This window comes from Halictus rubicundus, chromosome 5 (assembly GCF_050948215.1).
Source record: "Halictus rubicundus isolate RS-2024b chromosome 5, iyHalRubi1_principal, whole genome shotgun sequence".
Taxonomy (NCBI): Eukaryota; Metazoa; Arthropoda; class Insecta; order Hymenoptera; family Halictidae; genus Halictus; species Halictus rubicundus.
In genome coordinates, this window is record NC_135153.1 from 11,331,759 (window position 1) to 11,353,094 (window position 21,336).

A 21,336-nucleotide genomic window follows, 5' to 3' on the forward strand; every position below is an offset into this window, starting at 1 on the left:
TTTCGTTTTTTTCAGAACCCCTTTTTCTTCTTTTAGTGTTGGAGTTTTCCCTAATTTCCCACTGGTGTATTCATTCTAATTCTGCTGCAGGTTTTACTCCATTTTTCTGTATTTTTAAATAATTGCTTTTCCCTGAGATAGTGATCCCTTTTTCGCAACCTCAACAATTTTTTCAACTACATTCTCCAATTATAGTTTTCTACCATGTGTTACAATTTTACTGTCATTTTTTTAGCCCAGCGTTTTTTGTAAATTCCTTTTTTATTGGATTGCGGTTTTCTTGTTCCGGATTATGATAATTAAGTGAAAATTTTTAAAGAAAAGTGGAGTGGGCAGCAGATCCGGGATTTGAACCCTGGCCCTCTTGATTAAGAACTCGTTTTGTTACGCTACTCGCTCAGTCATTCTGTTCTACTGGGTCGAGTAGCATGTTTTCCGTATATATAATACAACCGTACTGCCCAACAATCGATTAGATTTGAGATTCCGTCGAAAATTCAATAAGAATCGTTTAACCAATGAACGTTAATACCTGTTTGTTAATTTAACAATCTCTTTCGAGCTAATATCTGCCGTACGGTCTAATATACCTGCAAAATAAACTAGCAAACACACTGTGTTTCGTATGTTCCTGCTTTCAGCCAAGCTTGTAACTATTATATTAATAAGTGAAGCATGTTGTGTACTAGTTTGTACAAATAAACTGATTGCAGTTGATCAGAGAACTGATATTAATTAATGCGTAAGCTGAGTACCTTCGGAGCAGGTAGCTCGCTAGCATATTTGCATACTTTTCGGGGCAAACACCTGGGAACACGCCTGTATCTCGTTTTATTTTATATGCTCGATCAATTGTTGAACCTCCGCACGATAAAATGCAATCAAATACTAACACCAGCTAATATTTCCAGTAACAGTTTCATTCCCCTTTCACATTTCACTCTGTAAATCATTTAATTCTCCTTTCAATTCTAAAATTCAGCTTTTAATATTTAAAGCTACCGTTTCATAGATTACGTTGTTGTAACGTGGAAATATTTACTTTCGCGTAATTTAACACGTTCGCTGCCGGATAATCACTTCCCGGGTATCTCACAAAATCAATGTAATTCTATTACAGTTATTAGACTGTGGATTTTATGAAAAAATTGGATAATTGAAAATAGTGAGAGGATTAGAGGGATTGGAACATGTGAATACACTGTCTTGAATTTATTAAAATTATTTTAATTATTAACCCTTTGCATTCGAAGCTATTTTAACTCCAAAACGAAACAATTCTTCCGACCTAGAATATTGCCCTTCTATATATTTTTTTAATGTTATACAACTTACTCGTACAATACCGAAATGTTTGGTAATTTATTAAATACAAACAAATTTAATAATGTAACAAATATGTTGAATAATGATACAGCAATTTTTAGTGGTGTCTTACAGGCACCATTCGACTGCTAAGGGTTAATATTGATACAGTTTGGTTTCTATTTGTTACGATTGATGAAGAAAATTTTTTTTTGCAATCCAGTGATTATTCTTAGGAATTCTGCTGCCCCTACGCGATTAAATTTCTTATCGCAACCAAATAAATTTTTCTTTCCGTTCAACAGATCGTTTCGCATCCGGGCGCTAATTTACCGATTCGTCCACGGAAAAATGAATATTTACCATCCCTTCGGGACACGGTGGGACGATGAAGAAGTCCGAAAGTTCGTCGAAGTCAACCGTATAAACGCGTTTGTCGGTAGGTGGGTAGAGTACAGGTGGGCGGAGGGAAGAGGGGAAGGGGGGGAGCGGGGGCTGAGGGTACAAACAGACTGCGAAACCGCGATTTCACGCCCGAGAAAACTTCTCGGGGGGTTTTTCTTTGCTCCTCGCCTCGTGTAGTAGCTCCACGGATCAGCCGAGGTCGTTTTCCCGGGGCGGCGAACGGTTTTCCGGGGACGATCAAAGAAAATTAACGGATTCTAATGCAAATCGGGCCGTGAGCTCGCTCGGCAACGATTCGCAAATCGGCGGAATAATATTCCGGGAGCGGATGCTCGATCTTTTCCCCCGGCGCGAGTGGAAACTTTCTTAACTGGTGGGGCGAATCCCAGAAAGAGAGGGAGGGTTTCTCGAAGACCGGAGAAAACGATTTATCAGTCGGACGGCGTCTTGTTTCGAGCGAGTACTTGCTCTGCCGTCGATAATTTTCGATTTAATTAAATCGAGCAACCAACGTCCCGCGGGAGAAACTGAGAAAGAAAAAGAGAGAACAGGGGAAACTGTGACACAGAGAGTCGGAGAAACAGAGGGGATGGCGCGGGGGGTGGCAGTGGACGTTTAAGCGAATCGAATGATTTTCGCTTAACGTGCAGATAAGAACGATCCACGGTTTGAATATCTGATCGAAGGATACCCGTGGGACCGACAGCCGATGCTCGGAAAATAAGGTTCCCCCGGTCTGATGCGTTTTCCGGTTCAACGAATTGGCACGGAAAGCAGCGGAAGGAATTCGATGCTGATGCAAGTGGATGTATTCTCGGGCCGTGCATATATCAAAGAATAAATAACCCGATGGAAAAGTGCATTCGGTCCATGGGAATATTACTGGCCGGCCGGCGAATCCGAGCCCGTGGCTTTTTCATCGAATAAGCGCCGTCTGGTTCGGCCGGACCTGAACCTCTCGCGAACGCAATTCGTTTTGTCGCGGGTCACGCGACTTTCCTCGGCTTTGTAATTTTATTTTGTTGCCTTTGGCGAGACAAAATATCCGCATACGGTGTAACAACTGTACTTCTGTATTGGTCTGTATTTCCTCGTAGCAGATCAAGACTTGTCTCCCCACTCTACCTTCCCCCACGTTTTCTCCACGGCCGGTCACGTGGCGCGTTTCATCTTTGTCGTACTTGTGACACAATGTCACGTGATCAATCCGGTACAGGCAAAGGGAGAGGGTCACTTTCTCCCCTCGATTCACAAGTCAATTCCCCTGATCTGGCGACCCTCGCCGAGATCCCAAGAGCACATTTGCTTTAGTCCACTTTTGCGACTATTACCGACATTATTACCATATTGCCTTCGCAGAGATATCGCCATTGCACAGCAGAGTGCACGATAACTATTTATGAAATTGGCCTGAAGCTCCCGGCACCCATAAACCCGCCGATATCTAATCGCAAGTGTATGGGAAATTGAATGCAAATTCGACAGTAGTTTGGGACTAAAAATTGGTCTTACGATCACGTCCACGGGTAAGCTCGTTTCGCGATCGATCGACGAAAGGTTGCACACTACAGTGATTTTGCATAATATCAAAGAAAGAGAGAGAGGGAGAGAGAGACCGAGAGAGAGAGAGAGAGAGAGAGAGAGAGAGAGAGAGAGAGAGAGAGAGAGAGAGAGAGAGAGAGTTCCCAGGGGATTTTCGCCTAGGTCAGGCGTCCCGGGACTTAATGCTTTGCTCATTATCAGTATCCGAGATGAGGGGGCGCATTCTTCATGGCAGGATGGCGCGATTTAACGCTTTTCAATCAATGGACGATAAGGCTTATCTCTCTCTCAGCGTAGAGGTCCAAGCCTGCAATCCAAGAAGATTTAACGGCCGCTTTAATGCTCGACCGTCGGGACAAGCCACCCCGGACCTTTATTTAGCTCGTGTCAGGCTCGCGTTATTCTTAATTGGGAACGATAAGACGTATCGCTCGGTCCGGCTAGTGGCTTGCAATTTTGTGAAGATTGAAGCGTGCGCCGCGCCCGGTGCGGTCGCAATTCGAACCGCTTCAGAAATCTACTTCGAGGATCGCTTTATCGACCCGTTCGTTTAGCCCCGACTCGGGATGTCTACCTAATCGTCCAGTCTGTTAATTTGCGGCGATAAAGCTTATCAAGAGCCCCCATAATTCACGGGAAATTCCTCCGTACCCGTGTGTGTCTCGCTTAACGATCGCTGTTCCCCCGCGAAATTTCCGCGCCCGATCCGTCTGACGGATCGGAAATCCGAAAATTGAAACGTCGTCGACGCCTCTCGACAGGTTCCACCCCCCCCCACCGAAAAACGAACGTCGACCGGCAAATCACGGCGACTGATTAAACCCGCTGCCAACGTGGTAGATCGACCCCCTGCTGCGCTGTGTCCCTGGCAAATTACCAGGCTGCCAATGTCTGCGCAATTTACTTGCAAAAATGAATTTCCCCTGCGTTGACTACCGATCACTATTTACTCTCCCGTGAGACTTTAACCCGTACAATAGGGGCATATTATTTTCCGGCCATTGGAAAGACCAAATCTTCATTTATACAGAATCCATCCGATTCCTAGCAAACGATTTAATATTGTTTTTGCACATCTCACGGCTTTGGTGTACTCTCATCATAAGTAGTCAATTGTTTGCAAAGAATTTGTTTTGCCTTTAGTTCTCAATAGGCATATTATTTTCCGGCCATTGGAAAGACCAAATCTTCATTTATACAGAATCCATCCGATTCCTAGCAAACGATTTAATATTGTTTTTGCACATCTCACGGCTTTGGTGTACTCTCATCATAAGTAATCAATTGTTTGCAAAGAATTTGTTTTGCCTTTAGTTCTGTACCGATCGTTGAAGAGGAAACACGTATTCTTTTACAGTTTTCGGTAAAGCAGACTGTGTTCAAAATATTCTAAAATTCTTTTTTACAACCTTGTAATAAAACGGCGGCGTCCGTATCTTCCGAGGATCATATTCGTCATTGAATATGGTTAATATGGTTGAACATGGTTATTAGTTCAGAAGGTTTGCTGCTGACGATTATGATCTCTCTGACAGGCCTCGAAGTGGACGACCAGTGGAATTTGATAATGACACCCTAAAATCTCTAGTGGAAGCTGATCCAAAATTAAGTATACAAGAATTAAAGTTTGTTTTCGATTTCAAAATAATTGTTTACTTACGGGTTCCCCTAATACAATGCACAAAACAATACATTTAAAGGGATTAAAAACGGGACGTTGTGTCCCGTTGTTGGCATTCATTTCAATAATAATTTTAATCAGCTGGAAATAATCCGATGATGTCTGCGAATTCTTTGAATGTTTTTTACTGTTTTGTATTGGATCTGTTCATTTCGATCAGAAATGCATCAGATCCGTAGTCTTCGTATTCAGCACTGTCTGAACAAATGCCCTCGAACAATGATCACCTAGAAGATCCAGTACCTTATTCAAAGCAACTATTTAGCTTCGAGAATGGCAATAAGATCCACGGAAAGGACGGTGCCGGTCCAAAGGGGTGGAATCATGAACTGCGTTGTTGTCCGTGAATGCGAATTTACGGGCACGCTTCGCTCGTCGCGAGCAGAGAAAGTGCAGCCGAGCCTTACGGTAAAGCCTTATGGCGGATCCCGGGTTCGCGTCTTCCGGACGTAATAACACGGCATGAAACGAATCAATTTATCGAATTTCAATAGTCGAACGGGGGAGGGGAGGGGAGAGGGGAGGAGGAAAGAAATTCCTTTAGGCGGAGGACGGCAAGCGACAATGGCAGGGAATCACGGAAGTCCGTCCTCCTCTGTCGAGTAATTGCCTGCTTGGATGTAGCGAAACGCCGCGGCTAACGAACCGAGGAATTATTCGAATCGCTCCGGATGGAATTAGACCAGAGACCGGGAGCCGAACGAGAATATTTCGGCCCTCGACTGCTTCCCCCGGCCCTTTGATATTCCGTGACGAAACGACCCTATCCTCTTTCCCTTTCGAACGTCCTGCTTGCTCGAATCATTCCCATCGACCGATCCCAACCCTTATCAGACCAATCTCTGAGAGAAAGACTCGCGACTCCGGCCAAACAAATGTATGCCCCGAAAAATTATTTAGCCGGACAGTTAGCGCGTCCTCTCAACTATATTCTGTAAAAATTTCATTGGAGAATTCGTAAAATTAACAAAGCTACGACATAAATTGTACACCCACTCCGATGAGGCTAAGACGCGAGTTTTCTAAAAATTGTGGCAATTCATTTGCGTTCGTATTAAATCTTCAACCACATTAATAACCGTTAATTAAGTCGCTTTAGTCGTGCTAGGAATGCAAACATTTCTTGCAAAAATCGGTGCCCGTTTTTCAAAGCAGCTCTTCCAATCCCGCGCGACCGTCGCTGCGAACAGGATCAAGTACTACGCAAACTCATGAAAAAACAACGCCGCTTTAAATTTTCAATTTCGGATGAATATAAATGGCGCTACGTGACGCGCCGGGAGACAGCTTCGACGCCGTGCAAATGTTATTTTTACTTCGGCAATAAATATTCTTTCCGGTGGAACAAAATTCCTATTTGTAACCTCGACGTCCCTTTCAAAGTATCCCGACAATTTCTGAGGAATCAATCCCCGCTCTCAGGATCGTCTTCCGCCGTTATTTTTCATACTAATGACATAGAAAAATTTTTATGTATCCCTCGGGACATGTGTAACAAATACCTGTAAACGAATTTTTCATTAACTTTCCTCCCGTTCCTAACAAAATTCTGAAGTTAGGGTTCAAAATCGGTTACATAGGCGTCACCCCCTAATCGCGAATCGCGAAGAGAAAGAAACGGCGAGGAGTGATCGGAGGAGTCCAATCAGGGCGTAATCGGGTCGCAGCCACGCCGAACGATACCGTCTCGATCATGTTAACGGCGACGGGGACGAGGAGCGCGCGCGCGAGCGAGCGAGCGAGCGAGCGGCAAAGCGATCCGGCCATCTTCGGATATTCGATCCTTCGGCAGGGAACGGTAATGCGACTTCCACCGATAAAACGAATCCCCCGCGTTCTATTTTCAAAGCACGGTCCCGCGCAAACACGTACACCGCGCGCCGCCTTATATCTGCGTTTCAATCGTGACACCTATACGTGCTTCATTTCCCTCCAGAACAGCCTGCCTCTCCCCTCTCCCCTCTTCTGGCCCAGCAATCCCTTATCCTTAATGCTGTCACGGGAAGAATGCGACACCCTGGGGGATATCGGCGAGCTGCCGCCCACACTTACTTTGTGTGTCTACTGCTCGACACACCTTTGTACTATCCCGAGAAACCGAAGGGGACACGATGTTCGCCGGACGAAACGGCAGCTCTGGGAGCGTCGAACCTTTCCAGCCCCGTCGATTAATTAATTAGGCTTCGGAGCCGCGCAACTTCTGCCCCTCCCCCCGGCAACGCCATCGAATAAATTTCAACTTTTTTAAAAGCCCGGGGAGATCCAATATCCCTTGTAAATTTACATCGAGGATATTTCTCGGCGAAGTGTTCTTTCAGCGCGAATCGCCAAGGAAATGCGCGTTTTTTAATGTGTACAAAAGCTAAAGCGGATGTCGGCGATGACAAATTCTGTAGTGTCGTAGATTTAAGCAGGATGTCGTTGGGTCTTCAATGGCAGGAAGAGGGCCGGAAAACATCGAGGACCGACGAAAGCCAGACCCAAAGGAAGAGGCCCATAGAAGGGAAAGTGTCCCTGATGAAAACCACAGGCCCAAGGGTAGGCTGGGGTTTTGAAGAGACACACACAGGATTTGGGGATGAGTGCGGGTGTGTGAATGAGGACTAGAAAAGGGCATTTTTGGGCAGAACAGACAGATTCGCAAGCACCACAGATTCCAGCCATCAAACAATACATCACCGCATCCCTACATTCAGCCTTCACACCCAACCACCCAAACCTCCTCATAGCTAACGTAGGAAATTACAATCCACTCAACCTCTACCCGAAGAAACGTAGAAACAATACTACCCCCAAAATGATTCACCATACTCTCCCAAAACCCCCCACCAAACCTTAATCCCAACTCCCCACCAGAGGGGTTATCCAACTAACTCATGAAGGTCACATAGACCTCTCCCCATCCAACACGCAGCCCATAACACCTCACCCAATCATGTCAAATACAGGTTAAAGGGAATTTTCTCCCCAGGTACTGTAGAACCTCGTACCCAAGCGAAAACTAAAAAAAAAAAAACAAGAACAGACAGATTTGCGTTGACTGCGGAGAGTGAAGGACGTGTGCGTTGCTTGCGAGTCAGAGTATCTAGTTGTTTCCGACGTCGAAATTAACTATTCAATACCCTTTTCTCTTGTATATTTTAACAAACAAACCATTATAAACCATATACCACAATTCGACTGCGCACCGATGTCTGAACATTAAAGTAAAGTACGGCGGCTCGAATTTTCGTGTCCCGTAAAATCCCGCGGATAAAGTTTACGCACTCGAATTTCTGCGAGCGGGAGATAACCTTTTTCCGAATCTTCCCGCGAGATCAAATTAGTATCCGACGTGTGAGCGGGCTGCAACACAGTGGTTCTTGAATAATAAACATACTTCTCGGAGAACCGGGAGGATGTTCTCTTTGACTTTGCCGAGGAAAAGTCTCTCGGACGCGATTTTCATTTTCGCCTCTCCCCTCCCGCCCACCGCCACTGAAGTTTCGAAAGCGAGTGTACGGCGCGGCGGCGGCGAAACGGTAATTTGTTAATAGCCGCGGAGAAATATTCTTGGCCGGCGCGCGAGTTCGGTGCACGTCTAATTTGCCTGGAAGTTTCATCAGGAATCTGTCAAGCGGCGGTGGAAATTATCGAAAGTTAACGGGGGGAAGGAAGCTTTTATCTGCTGGAGATGGATGGCTAATTGAAATCTCGGACCGGTCTCGCGAATCAATTTTCACGCGAAAGCGCACGCGGCCAGGAATTTGTCCCATTTGGCAGAATCGTCCGATTGATGTCGGTCCACATTCTTCGGCGGGTAATACTGTTTCCTTAATAAGCCGCGAGTTCAGTAACAGGCTGCAAAGACCGTCTGTAATTGTGCGGAAGTTCCGTAAGAAATTTGTCGGGACTGGTGCCGGAAGTCTGGCGGGCAAGTTATCGGCCAGCTGAATCGTTATAATGGCGTTAATACCCGGAAACTTTGAGTTCACCGTCCTCGGCCGGTTCTCGAAATAATACACACCTATCCAGCCGGCAAGTTTCACGCCTGCGTTCCCGCAAACACTCTCTCGCGCGTCCCTGGGACCCGTCTCCCCCATTCGCTCGCGACTATTTGTCTTTCTTCTTGTCCCGTCCCCGTCTGTGTTTTCTTTCGTTCCTCGCAAGCTGCTCGCTTTCCGTCCTTTTTCTCCTTCCCACTCTTTCCCTCATCAGACACAGAGCAGCACAACTCACTGCCACCCCTCCCTCCCTTTTCTCTCCCCTAATTTTTTCCCGCCAAGGTTCCTCGTTTCGCTAAATGTCCACAGCTTCCTCTCGATTCCCGTCCCCACTCTGCGCTGCGCAGCAAGCAGCTCCCGTTGTTTATTGCTCTCCGCGTTTCTTTCAACCGCCGAGCAAACACGGGTCTCAAAAGAGGTCGCTCATTCGTCTACGTCGCGGCGTTCGTGTGCTGCCCGGGTGGGTCTACGTGTTTTGCATCCGGCACTTTTCTTCCGCGATGCACCTAATGCATCGACTTCCGCGAGCCGTCGCTGCTCCGCCGTTTTCCCCCATACTTTTCTCTATTTTCTTTTTTCTCTCGGTTAACACCCCGCCTCTATCGGTCTTGGTCGCGATCGCGTACCCGCCTCTCGCTTTTCAACGTTTCTTCCTCCCCGGCTTTCTTTTATCAGCCGCGAACTGTTGGCCGCGATAACGCGAAAGAAAGTGACTGTTCCTGACGGCGACGGACGGATTCGAGCGGTGCTTGCTTTTTCGCCGGATTTTCGGTGACCGGACGCGGTCGACGTCCGGGAAAATTGCGGGAAGATCGAGCAACGCCGGACGATTCGAACGCCTCGAAACGAAAATGGTTTCATAATTGCACTCCATTCAGTGTTCGCGGGGCGGCATAATTAGGGAGCGTGACGCGGAAGGACGGCGGAATTGCGGCGATTGTAACCGCGCCGGAACAATACCGCCTGTAATTCTTCCCCGTGATGGAAAAACTCGTTTAACAGCCGTTCCCCGGCCCCGGAGCTCGCCAATTTCGCGTGTTCGGTCGCACACGTACCGGTCTGTGGAAAAAGACATCGCCGTCGTCGAACGGCTCGAACCGCTGACTGCGGATGAAGCGAGCAAAAAAGAGAAAAGGTCAGTGGACCCCCGGCCGGCCACCAGACTGAATTCGAAGGAACGATCGAACGGTTTCGCCTCGCGCTGTACGGCTACGATTTAACGAGATTAATTGTTTTTAGCTGGCCGGGGAGTTTCCCATTCGCGCCTCTGTCTGGTGCTTCGCCTCGATTCCGATTTGATTAATTAGTTCCTATTTTACGGGGAAAACGGCTGCGAGAGGCTGGAGAACACACGGGCAGAGACTAACATTGGAAATTAAACTCGTCCCTACACGCCCAGGAAACCTGCCGCCGCCTGCCTATTCTCTCTAGCCGTTTGTTTGCCACGTCGTCGACGATAACACCGCGCCGCGTACCTGGAAACTAGCTTCTCTCTCTCCTCGGGTCTACACACGAACACACCTGGAAACTAATTCGAGATCTCGAGCCCATCTCCATGGTCGTCCGTGACCAAGAAGTTTCCTTCGACCGACAAGAATCGTACGTGTACGAGATTGCTTACAGTCCATAATGCTATCTCTGCTAGGAAAGCAACGCTCGCGCGTCCCGGCGAAAGTGCTCGTTTTACGTTTGTGCTCGCGGCGAAACCTAGCGTCATTCATGCCCAGAAATTGAACCCGTTCCAGTTGTTTCACATAATCTTGACCGTTTTCTTCGTGCCCGGCTTTCCCCCCCCCCCCTTTTTCTCTGCAACTGTTTTCCAGGTCGTTACTCTGTACCATTTTTCTCTTCCGCGTGCTCGGATTTTTCCCCACTGTTCCTCCCCCCTCTCTTCAACGGGGTACTTAGTGCTGTTTAATGTGGAACAATCCTGACGGTTTCATCTATTTTTTACTGGTTGATCATTGGAAGTACTTTCCTGGAAATTTTCCCTCAAACTTTCCCAGTCTCCTTACAGACTTTTCCCCAGAAAAGTCCTCTACAATCCCGAGAAGCTTATCATCATGTTATTTCTTTCCTGTGAGAAATTTTTTTAATTTTTTCTGGGTGGTCGTCGTTCTCTTGATCTTTTTCCTTTCTCCAGGTTTTCCCTCAGATTTTCCCCATTTTTTGTGCCCACATTTCCCCGTTTTCTTTCCTTCTCCACTTTTCCTCTCAAATGCTCCCAAGGTTTTCTCCCCACCCTTTCTTGAATTTTTCTTCAATCTTTCGAAGGACTTTGTGCTTGATTTTTGTGCTGTTTTTTTTTTTAAGATAAGATTATTTAATTTTTTATCAATATCTTTTAATTATGTTTCCAATTATGCAATTATTTTTCCTTGACCTCTACCATTAACCACAAGTGAATATTCCGAAGGAAAAAGGGTACTTAGGTGTCCTCGGGATTTGAACCCTAGTCGTCCTAATGGGAGTCGAGCGCTCTACTCGCTCCCCCAAAGACTCTTCCCGATCACAGTATTTCGTTCTCGACATTTCTCCAAACCCAAGTTGAGAACCTTTCGGTAGCTGTTCCTAGATACAATCTCGCGTAGATCGAAACAGTTCGGGATCGCTTTTATTAACCTTTACGTCACGTAGTTGTCATTAGCTATGCTCTCATCAACGGCATCAGCTGAATTACAGTTTCGAGCAGGGCTATTCCCGACTGCAGGCTGCGCTACGGGGATCAATGGGCTTTTCGAATGGATCGATGGCCCACGGAAACGTGACGCGGCGTCCCTTTCGATGGTAAATCTATCCGTGTACTATGGCCCGCTTCGGAAGGGTGGCGGTGGGGGTGGGGGTTCGATTCCAAGTTCACGCCGGTTCAACCAGCCGGAGAAACGTCGAAGTTCGCTGCCGCATAAATTACCGCTGCGCGGCGTGACGCTGTTGATAGCATGAGCGCGAGGGGCGTCTCGATTTCGACCGCGGCGTAGGAGTTCGTCTACTCATTATCGGCGGGACCCGTTTAATTATCCAACGCACGCCGCCGTGCCGCGCCGCGCCGTTGCCGTCGAGTATCGAACTTCCCTCGTCCGTCGAACAAACGAGCGGCATCGGTTGGATTAACGCGAGCTGACGTGCGTCGACGCGACGCGGGAAACGAGACGCGTGTAACTGCACGTTCCGCGTTTAATTACGGCTTCGGTGTATCATTAATAAACATCAATACCCGGCCGTCCCCGCGCCATCGCTCCGCGCGCAGTTGCGTTATTAATTAGCGACGTTGCATGTAAGGGGTTCGCAAACGGACGCAGACGCGGTCCGCGCTCTCTGGATTTCATTCCGGTCCCAGCTACGAGCACCAAGGGCTTCTCGCGAACGCTTGAAACGATGCCTTCGCCGATAATTGATCCATTAACGCTCTCGATTGCTCCTATTATCCTTTATCGCCCCGGCTCGCGTTTTAATATCGGATTTCCGTTTACTCGCCGACCGATTTTATTCGAGACTGCACCGCTGGAAATTTGTCAACATTTTCGACTCGTCCGTCTACCGAAGACCCTCATTCGCTTCGAGGATCTGTGGAATACACGTTTTACGAATTAGTTTCCTTTCCGTCCGAGGATGTTACGATTACCAAATGGACTTGTTCCCCAAGAAAACGAGTTCCACGTTGCGAGCATTATCCCGTCACAGCAGCGAAACAGCACTTAATCGCAGCTAAAAGTAAACTTTCAGATTGCAATTAAGCCGGCGGGCAGTAACGAAGGACTCGAAATTTTTCAGCAGCTGTGCGCGCTCTAAATTGACTCTTGCACACTTGGCTGGAAGGAAAGCGTCGAAAGGATTAACGCATGATTTATCCGGGAAGTTTATCGGGTACCATTTGGGATCGCGTTCCCCGCTAATTCAATTTACAGGTTCTCGCTGGTATATTGCTGGTGTCGGAAAGTCTTCCGGTCTTCCCTTTATCGTTAGATTATTATCCGTGTCGCGTCTGGCTTCGGGTAATTTCGTAGTTGACACCTCGTGGAAATATCGGACGATCCGCGTATTAAAGGGGGAGCAATAACGTGCCAAAGAAGCGAGAGAAGAAGGGCAATAACGATCCCGTTGTCTCGGGGAATCGATATTCTACATCCGCGTTCCGTTACGCGGAACATTAACCTTCCGAGATATTCGAAGCGAGCCGGGTAACGCATTCAACGCTGCTCCTTCGCTGGAAAAATATAAATGTTTCGCAGAACGGTCTGCTCGGGTACGTGTCGACGATCGGAATCGATTAATTTCTCTGTACTTTCCGGGATCACGGAATCGCCTCGGGGGTTGAACGCGAAATCGCCGTCGTTCGAGTAATCGCACGGTTAATCGCGATCCACTAGGGAGGGGGTGGGGGAGAAGAGCATTTCCGGGCAGTCAGCAAATGAACGAAAAGGGCCACTTACCTGGCTGGGACTGCACAGCGCGCCATCGGCAAGGCGACAAGGTATCTCGCGAGGGGCATGATGGAGTCGTTGAGGGTGGCAACAAGGGTCGTTGCAATCCTCCTCCCAGCCGCAATCACACTCTTCGCCGTCTTCCACCACTCCGTTCCCGCAGATGGCAGTTTGGGGCTCTGAGGACACATCGATTCTCCATTTCACTACCCCGATCTACTTATTCTTTTTGCCGCAACGACGCTTTCGCCGCGCGACCTATCAGCGATCGCTATTAAATCTCGCTCTGAGTTCTAACCCATTCAAACCGTTCCTACTCAACCCCCTTCGTCACCAGTTTTTATCAACGCGATTATTCCACATATTTTTTCAAATATGTGGGTCCATTTGTCACCTGCAACAACAATTCTAACCGTGAAAGGACATACAAACTTCAAGCCCAGGAAATGATCACTGGTTTCCTCTAATTTTCTTGAATTTCCACAGAGTTTTTCCACATTATAAGTGCTTGCACCATTTTCATGAAATTTTACACACACTTCTCTTAATTTCCCTGTGTTTTCACCTTTCTTGAATTTTCCTTTAATCTTCGAAATTTATTTTATTGGGGATTTTAACGGTTCAAGAGAGAATTATCTGTGCTCGATTTTCCGTCAATCATGAAATAATTTTTACGAATTACATTTAATATTTTTCTCACTGTGCAGTTAATTCTTCCCCGATTCCCGCCATTAAATTCATGTGAAAATTCCGATGAGAAAATGGAATTTGGGTATTCAGGGGATTCGAACCAAAGCCGTCCGGATGGCAATCAAGCGTTCTACTCACTAGCCCAACGATTCTACTAGAATAGAGTACTTCGTTCTTGACTTTTCCCCAAACACAAATTGGTAGCCTCTCGGTAACTGATCCTAGATACAATCTCGCGGAGCTCGAGTCAATTCCAGGTTGCTTTCATTAACATTTACGCGGCTCTGTTGCCATTAGCTTTACTCTCATCGAGTTAGCTACCACTTGCTCATACTTTCGCATTCCTCACGTTTTTCCTAAAATAATGAGAACATACCGTGGAACGTGATTTTTGAAACATTTTGCAATTCTTATAAATTCATTTCGACACAAATTTGATTCCATAGCACAGCATTAGTTCTATAGAAATCAGCATATTCGACAACCAACCATCTGTCCATAAAGAGATCAAAATACCCTTAAAATTGAATCCGATGACCGGAAGCAGATTTTCGCGTAAATATAGATCTTCATCTCCAATTTCGACAAAGTGGGATAAATCATGTATGCTCCATCAAGGATCCTGATGGACTTTAATAGAAGCGGAAGTTCATTGAAATAGGTTCCATCTGTAATTTACTGGATATATTTAACTGAATTCAATAGAATTCATGATTAAATTACAACCCTTATTCAATATCAATTAAATCTCCTGTCAGTACAATTTTGATCCATCCTATTCAACTATGTTCCGGTTTAAAAAGACCGTGTGCATCATTAATGGGTAAAATAAATTTTCTATCGATCTGTGACGAGGAGTGCATTAAAAATCCTGTCAATCTTTCAATGACCTAAAATATTAATCCTTACAAAAATCTACATCGTCAGATTCGAGTCGATTCAAAGTCCAATTGAATTGAATGAGATGTAGACTTTAGCGATTAAATGGGATCACACTTGAAAAATGCAAATAATCTCACAGTATTATCAAGTTTGAAGAGCTAAAATTTAGCAGGAAACCAAAGAACGCAAATAAAATACAGTGAAAACGAATATGTACTGCCAAAATGCAAAAATCAAAGTGCGAGATTAAATTTACGCAGGATTACGGAGTACAGAGTGTAAAATTTGAGAAGCGGATCAATCGTTTCCCATATTCCGTCAAGTTCCAACAGAAAGATTGAATGAGACTCGAAAAATGCGTATAAATCTGCGGGCTTAAAATTACGCGAAACCCCAATATTCCGTCGAATTTCAGCACAAACGAAGAGCAAAATCACATTTTTATTTTAACAGCATTTACACAGCATTAGAGTACAGTGTAAAATTCGAGAAGAGGATCTGGAAACGAACTGGTAGATCTGATAAACGTAAAATTCATGTCAAACTATACCAACAATAAATAAACCGAGACTCGACGAATTCAGAAAAACAATGTACGAATTCAAGTGTGCACAGAATGTGAAATTTCAGAAAAGGATCGATGGAGAACCGCAATTCGCCTAATTCCATCAAAAAATGGATCGGACTTGAAAAATGCGGAGAACGATGCGTGAGTAGCAAGTTGGACAGCATGATAGAGTATTTCAGGTAAAATTTGCAATAGAGGCGACCGACAGAGCAAAGGGGAGAGAGGATCGATCGGTTTCCGGAGAGAGAGAGAGAGAGAGAGAGAGAGAGAGAGAGAGAGAGAGGGAGAGACAGAGAGAGAGAGAAAGAGAGAGAGAGAGAGACAGAGAGTGACTGGTCGCGCGATAGCAGTGATTCTGAAAGGAGGAGCTCGCCGCGTAACAGAGGCAAACTAGACGGAATAAATGTTAACCTGATTCGCCGCGAGCTTAATGAAATCCTGGATTTAATGAAGCTCAACAAGTCGGCCGCGGCTGCGTAATGGAATCAATTGCGGGGGCGGCCTCTGCTCGCTCCGTTCCGCTCGATTCCGCTTCGGTTCTGTTTTTACACGGGTTTCTACGCCTCTTCGGCGGATCTTCCGGTTTCTCGGCAGGGTGAAGCCTTTGTACAACCAGCGATCACTATCCGGATCCGCTTTCTCGGCTCGTGCTTCGATCAACAAGCCGATATTCAGATTAAAAATCAGCTGCGAACGGCCGCGCCGAGCGCTGCACGACGTTCCGCGCGTTATAATCGCTCGCTAAGCGGTTTAAAGAGTGACAGAGACGCCTCGTGTCACGCTCGGAATTTTAATTTCCGCCACCACTCGTTACCGAGACACCCACACCGACTCGCTTATTCCGAAGGAAATGTAAAAGCGCGATGCAACTGCAACTGCATGCAGTCGTGCGAGGCTCTTTTACGCTGGCGCGGCGTCACGGTATTGTGCTAATGTTTCCTTGAACGGATTTTTATCGAACCGTAATCAATTTGTTCGTCATGCTACTCTCTTCGACTTCCTGCTCCATTGCTCGGCATTTAATTAAATGTGCTTCAAGCGTCGTTCGTGGAAGACAAACTGGGCTTTATCGAAGGACGTACTGAAGACCTTCTTGAATAATTTTTGCAAAATAAAGGATTGCAGTGAACACTCAAATATGTAACCAAAGCAAAATGCTGTAGTAATGGAAATTCAAGATTGTTTTTATGAAACATTGGCTCGAGAGAGGTTGGCCAAAGATACAGTGAAAATGTTTTTCGAAGTACTTGTCGTTCCTTAAAAGAATTTTTATTAAATCCTGACGAGTTTATTTGTCACACCACTTCCTTTGACTCCCAGTTCCTTTATGCCCGACTTAATTACAAAATATCCTGAACAACGTTTGTCAAAGGCAAAGGGGAACATTTATCTGAGAAGAACGTTCTACGTGTTGTATTGGAGACCTCCTCGAATGATTTTTACGGAAGAAAGGATTATACTAGGCAAGAAAAAATGAAAAATTTAACCAAGACGAACAGGTATTAATGGGTGGAAAAATTAAAAACACACGTCGAAAATTGCGCAGGAAATTCTGTAAAAGGCAACGAGAGGATCGTAGAAGAATTGATCGAGAAACACTCAAGAAATCCATTAACGAACAGACTGTGGATTCTATGCATTAATCGCACCCTTTTCGGAAAACTCGGCACGGTAAAATTAAGAAAAAATCCCGGCGAGCTTTCTATCCTCTTTAGAACAGGGGCATTGTTTAATCGATTTTCTTGTTTAAATTGCTAACAGCAATTTTAACAAACTTTTCAAAAGACTTATGAATTGATCCACACCAAAATCTATAAATAAATACGTTCTCTATGCAACCTGGGACATCCACAAACATTTTGGACAGGCGCTAATTATGGGTTTCCAATCTAATTTGAATGCACGTTTCGCGAAAATTCGACGCCTTTTGTTTCTCTTGCCGTGACCCGGAGGAACAGGTCGTGTCATCGACAATTAACCAGTCGTGTCTGTTTCATGTTTGCCCGATTCGTCGATCGTTTGTTCGGCCATTCGCGCACGCCGTTGCCCGAAACGAGTTTCGCGCGGCCCATGTACGTTCCTCCATTAGAATTGCCATTGAGTCGCCGTTAGGTCAATCGATATTCTGTAGCATCGGTATCGCCCGTCCCCTCTTTTTTTCTCTTCCAGGCTGCGAAATTTGTTAACGTTGTAAGGTCAGATAAGAGAGAAGCCTTCTCTTTTTCTCTCTCGAACAGAGAGAGGGGGTGGAAAAAGAATACACAACACAGCGTTGTCGAGAAAAGTCTGCGAGAACGATACATCGAGGGCCGAATGGCCGCCGAGTGCTCTGACTTCGCGAGTTCTCGGCAACCCGGGATCCTTAATTACCTTCGGATTCCTAATTTTCCAATTTGCGGGCTCCGTGTTTCCGTAACTTCCGAATCTGCCGGTTCCCTGACTCCTTAATTCTCGGAATGCCTCGCCTTTTACCAGACTGCCGGCTTTTCCGAACCCCCGACCCCATAATTTCACAAGTTTTCCGGTTTCTTCGGCTCGTTTTCGGACCGGAGTCAACAGCGAAAGAAATTGACAGACCGGGAACTGCTCGATACCGATCGATTTTCTCTGGCTCTGTGATTTAACTCGCGACAATCTGTCCCTTAATGGTAGCTAAGCTCGCGCTAATCGCCAATTATCTGCGTCTGTTAGGCGGAATTTATACAACGAATACTTCTTTCGATTCTCACTACGAATCTAATTATGTTAGCGTTGAAGAAGAATGATCGAGAAAATGTAAAAGTGTGTTTAAGCATTCCCGCTGGATTGATAGATTTATTTTTGATTTTGCAGGTGACAAAAATTTGCTCTTCTCGTACAGAAGAGTACGGAATGTCGGAAAATTTGACAAACTGAATACTACCCCTGGCGTTATTCAATTTTTTCGGTAATCCCCTGCCTAAAAGAAACATGTCCGCCCCTAGTGCGTCGAAGGACCATTTTTAGTTTCCATTCTTACTAGTACAGAACCAATTAAGAAAGAATGAAGAAAGCAGGGGGTTGAAGGATCAAGAAGAAGGTCGAAAGCAGAGCAAGACTCGAGCTGCTGAGATCGTCAGGCTTAATTCGATGAGTTCGCAGGTGACGAGGGGGGGATCAGTTTCCCTAGCGGCGGTCGAGCACGTGTCGATCGCTGATTAGCGGCGTCGTTTAAGTATAAATAATTCAACGAGTAATCTTGTTAACGGCCGATCGAAGTTCCGGGCGTCGGGGTCTGGCGAGTGACGACTCGGTGGCGGGTACGCAGACGTTGACCCCGTTCGAAACTAATTAAAATTCCGAAAGCTCTGGGTACTCACCGGCGAAGCAGCCTTTGGTCGAGCGGGCCTTGGCATTTAGAACGGGATTTATGGAGACCAGGCTGCACGGGCTGAAGCGATTGTTGTTCCGCTTGTCCCCGCTGGTGGCTCTCGCGAACATTATGAAGTTTCCGTCCTCACCGCCGGGCGAACACTCGTCCGGGTCATGCTGTCGCGTTTGCAGACAGAGAAAACGTTAGCGCGTTTCAAAAGGAAACTGAATTATTGCTCCACGGCGCCCGGTAACGTGCCGCAATCGTTCGGTCGATCACCCCGGAGTTTCGATCCACCTACACACCGCCAATTCAATTTTTGAAGCCGTGCCTCTACAACGGTCAGAAACCTTTCCAAGATCTACCTTTAAATTACATATTATTACTTCGTAACAGATACCTTGTTCGACATTACTTTACAAATTCTCAGTGCACTAAGATAAATTTCACACCTGTGTGCTTTTGCACCACATTGTATGACCAGATTGTCATGTGCATGACATTGTACAACACAGTGCGATGTTGTCACGTGTATGACATTGTACAACACAGTGCGATGTTGTCACGTGTATGACATTGTACAACACAGTGCGATGTTGTCACGTGTATGACATTGTACAACACAGTGCGATGTTGTCACGTGTATGACATTGTACAACACAGTGCGATGTTGTCACGTGTATGACATTGTACAACACAGTGCGATGTTGTCACGTGTATGACATTGTACAACACAGTGCGATGTTGTCACGTGTATGACATTGTACAACACAGTGCGATGTTGTCACGTGTATGACATTGTACAACACAGTGCGATGTTGTCACGTGTATGACATTGTACAACACAGTGCGATGTTGTCACGTGTATGACATTGTACAACACAGTGCGATGTTGTCACGTGTATGACATTGTACAACACAGTGCGATGTTGTCACGTGTATGACATTGTACAACACAGTGCGATGTTGTCACGTGTATGACATTGTACAACACAGTGCGACGTTGTCACGTGTATGACATTGTACAACACAGTGTGATGTTGTCACGTGTATGACATTGTACAACACAGTGTGATGTTGTCATGTGCGTGACATTGTACAACACAGTGCGATGTTGTTATGTGCATGACATTGTACAACACAGTGCGATGTTGTCTTGTGCATGACATTGTACAACACAGTGCGATGTTATCATGTGCATGACATTGTACAACACAGTGTGATGTTGTCTTGTGCATGACATTATACAACACAGTGCGATGTTGTCATGTGTATGACATTGTACAACACAGTGCGATGTTGTCGTGTGCATGACATTATACAACAAAGTGTGATGTTACGTGTATGACATTGTACAACACAGTGTGATGTTACGTGTATGACATTGTACAACACAGTGTGATATTGTATGACATTTTCATCGTACATTCGAAAATGTTTTTAAAACCAATTGTAATGGGCGTGCACAGTTTCTCATACTTTAAAAATCTGTGTACACTACAAAACATAATGAATCACAATCTGCCGCCGTCGAATAAGGCATTTAGCCCCCAGCACGAAAAAGTGTGCATTTAAAGTTGAGTGAAGATTGCTCCCCAGCAATCAGATCTAGAGATTACTGGAGCTCTATCTCGAGCAATCGGGAGGAACGTTCGTGCGAAAAACTTCCGGGGAAACCGCCCCTAAAACGTTTCGCGCGTATTCGGTGGCGTCGTCGCGAACTTACCGGGGATCCGAAGTTGTGACCGATCTCGTGCGCGAGGGTGACGTGAGAAACCGTCGGCGGTACGTGCTTCCCGTAGTTGAGTAGGGTGATTATACCAGTGTTCAGCGATTTCATGCTACCCCTGTAGTGCTGCAAGACCGAAACTGCGTTAGTTCCAACGCCGGGACAAGTGTCATTCTTACGGAGCCGGAGCCTGAGCTGGAGGAGTAATTAGGGGCCGGGGTTTTTCGGGAATACTCACCCCGTTCTTCTCGCAAACACCACCGGCGTTCTTCAGGTCCCCTGTCCAGGCCAGGCCCAGGGTGCCCTTCTCGAAGTCCCGGTAGGTGAACATGTATGACAAGCAGAACGCGTCGTAGTCCTCCTCTGAAAATATTTTAGACAATCGGTCAGCTCTGAAAAAAGATGGATCATTTCACAGTGTGCTCGAAAAATGGCTACTTGAAAAATGAGCAGAATTAGGATTAGGAGAATTTGATGACATCAGTATGTAATTTTCAACTTCTTTAGAGTATTACAGAAAGATGGGAATTTCAATAATGGTAATGGCTGACTAATAATAGTGTACGGGGGTCTAATTTCTCGAAAACAGAGGACCATGACTGACCATATGCTGGAATCATCTTGGACTACTTTTACGGCAATTCTTGCCATTTCATAGGTAGTGCCCTGGTTTTAGGATCAATGGTCGCGTGTCACTTCTCTAATTTTCATCCAGCCGACCGTTCAGAATAAAATATTCTCGCGATAAACGGAACGTAGGTGGGCCGAGTGTTTATCAGCGATTACGACACTTTTGTTT

General features: G+C 45.9%; 1 protein-coding gene across 2 annotated transcripts in view; it reads right to left on the reverse strand.

The window, feature by feature from the left end:
* The window catches only part of LOC143354385 (disintegrin and metalloproteinase domain-containing protein 10), a 233,678-nt gene that overhangs the window by 10,382 nt on the left and 201,960 nt on the right, over positions 1-21,336 (reverse strand). For both annotated transcript variants that reach the window (XM_076788428.1, XM_076788427.1), the window contains 4 exons: positions 20,776-20,900; positions 20,535-20,663; positions 18,816-18,984; positions 13,347-13,516 (listed from right to left, as the gene is read on the reverse strand). In XM_076788428.1, coding sequence (XP_076644543.1) covers positions 13,347-13,516; positions 18,816-18,984; positions 20,535-20,663; positions 20,776-20,900 — 593 coding nt within the window. The remainder of the gene's footprint in view (positions 1-13,346; positions 13,517-18,815; positions 18,985-20,534; positions 20,664-20,775; positions 20,901-21,336) is intronic.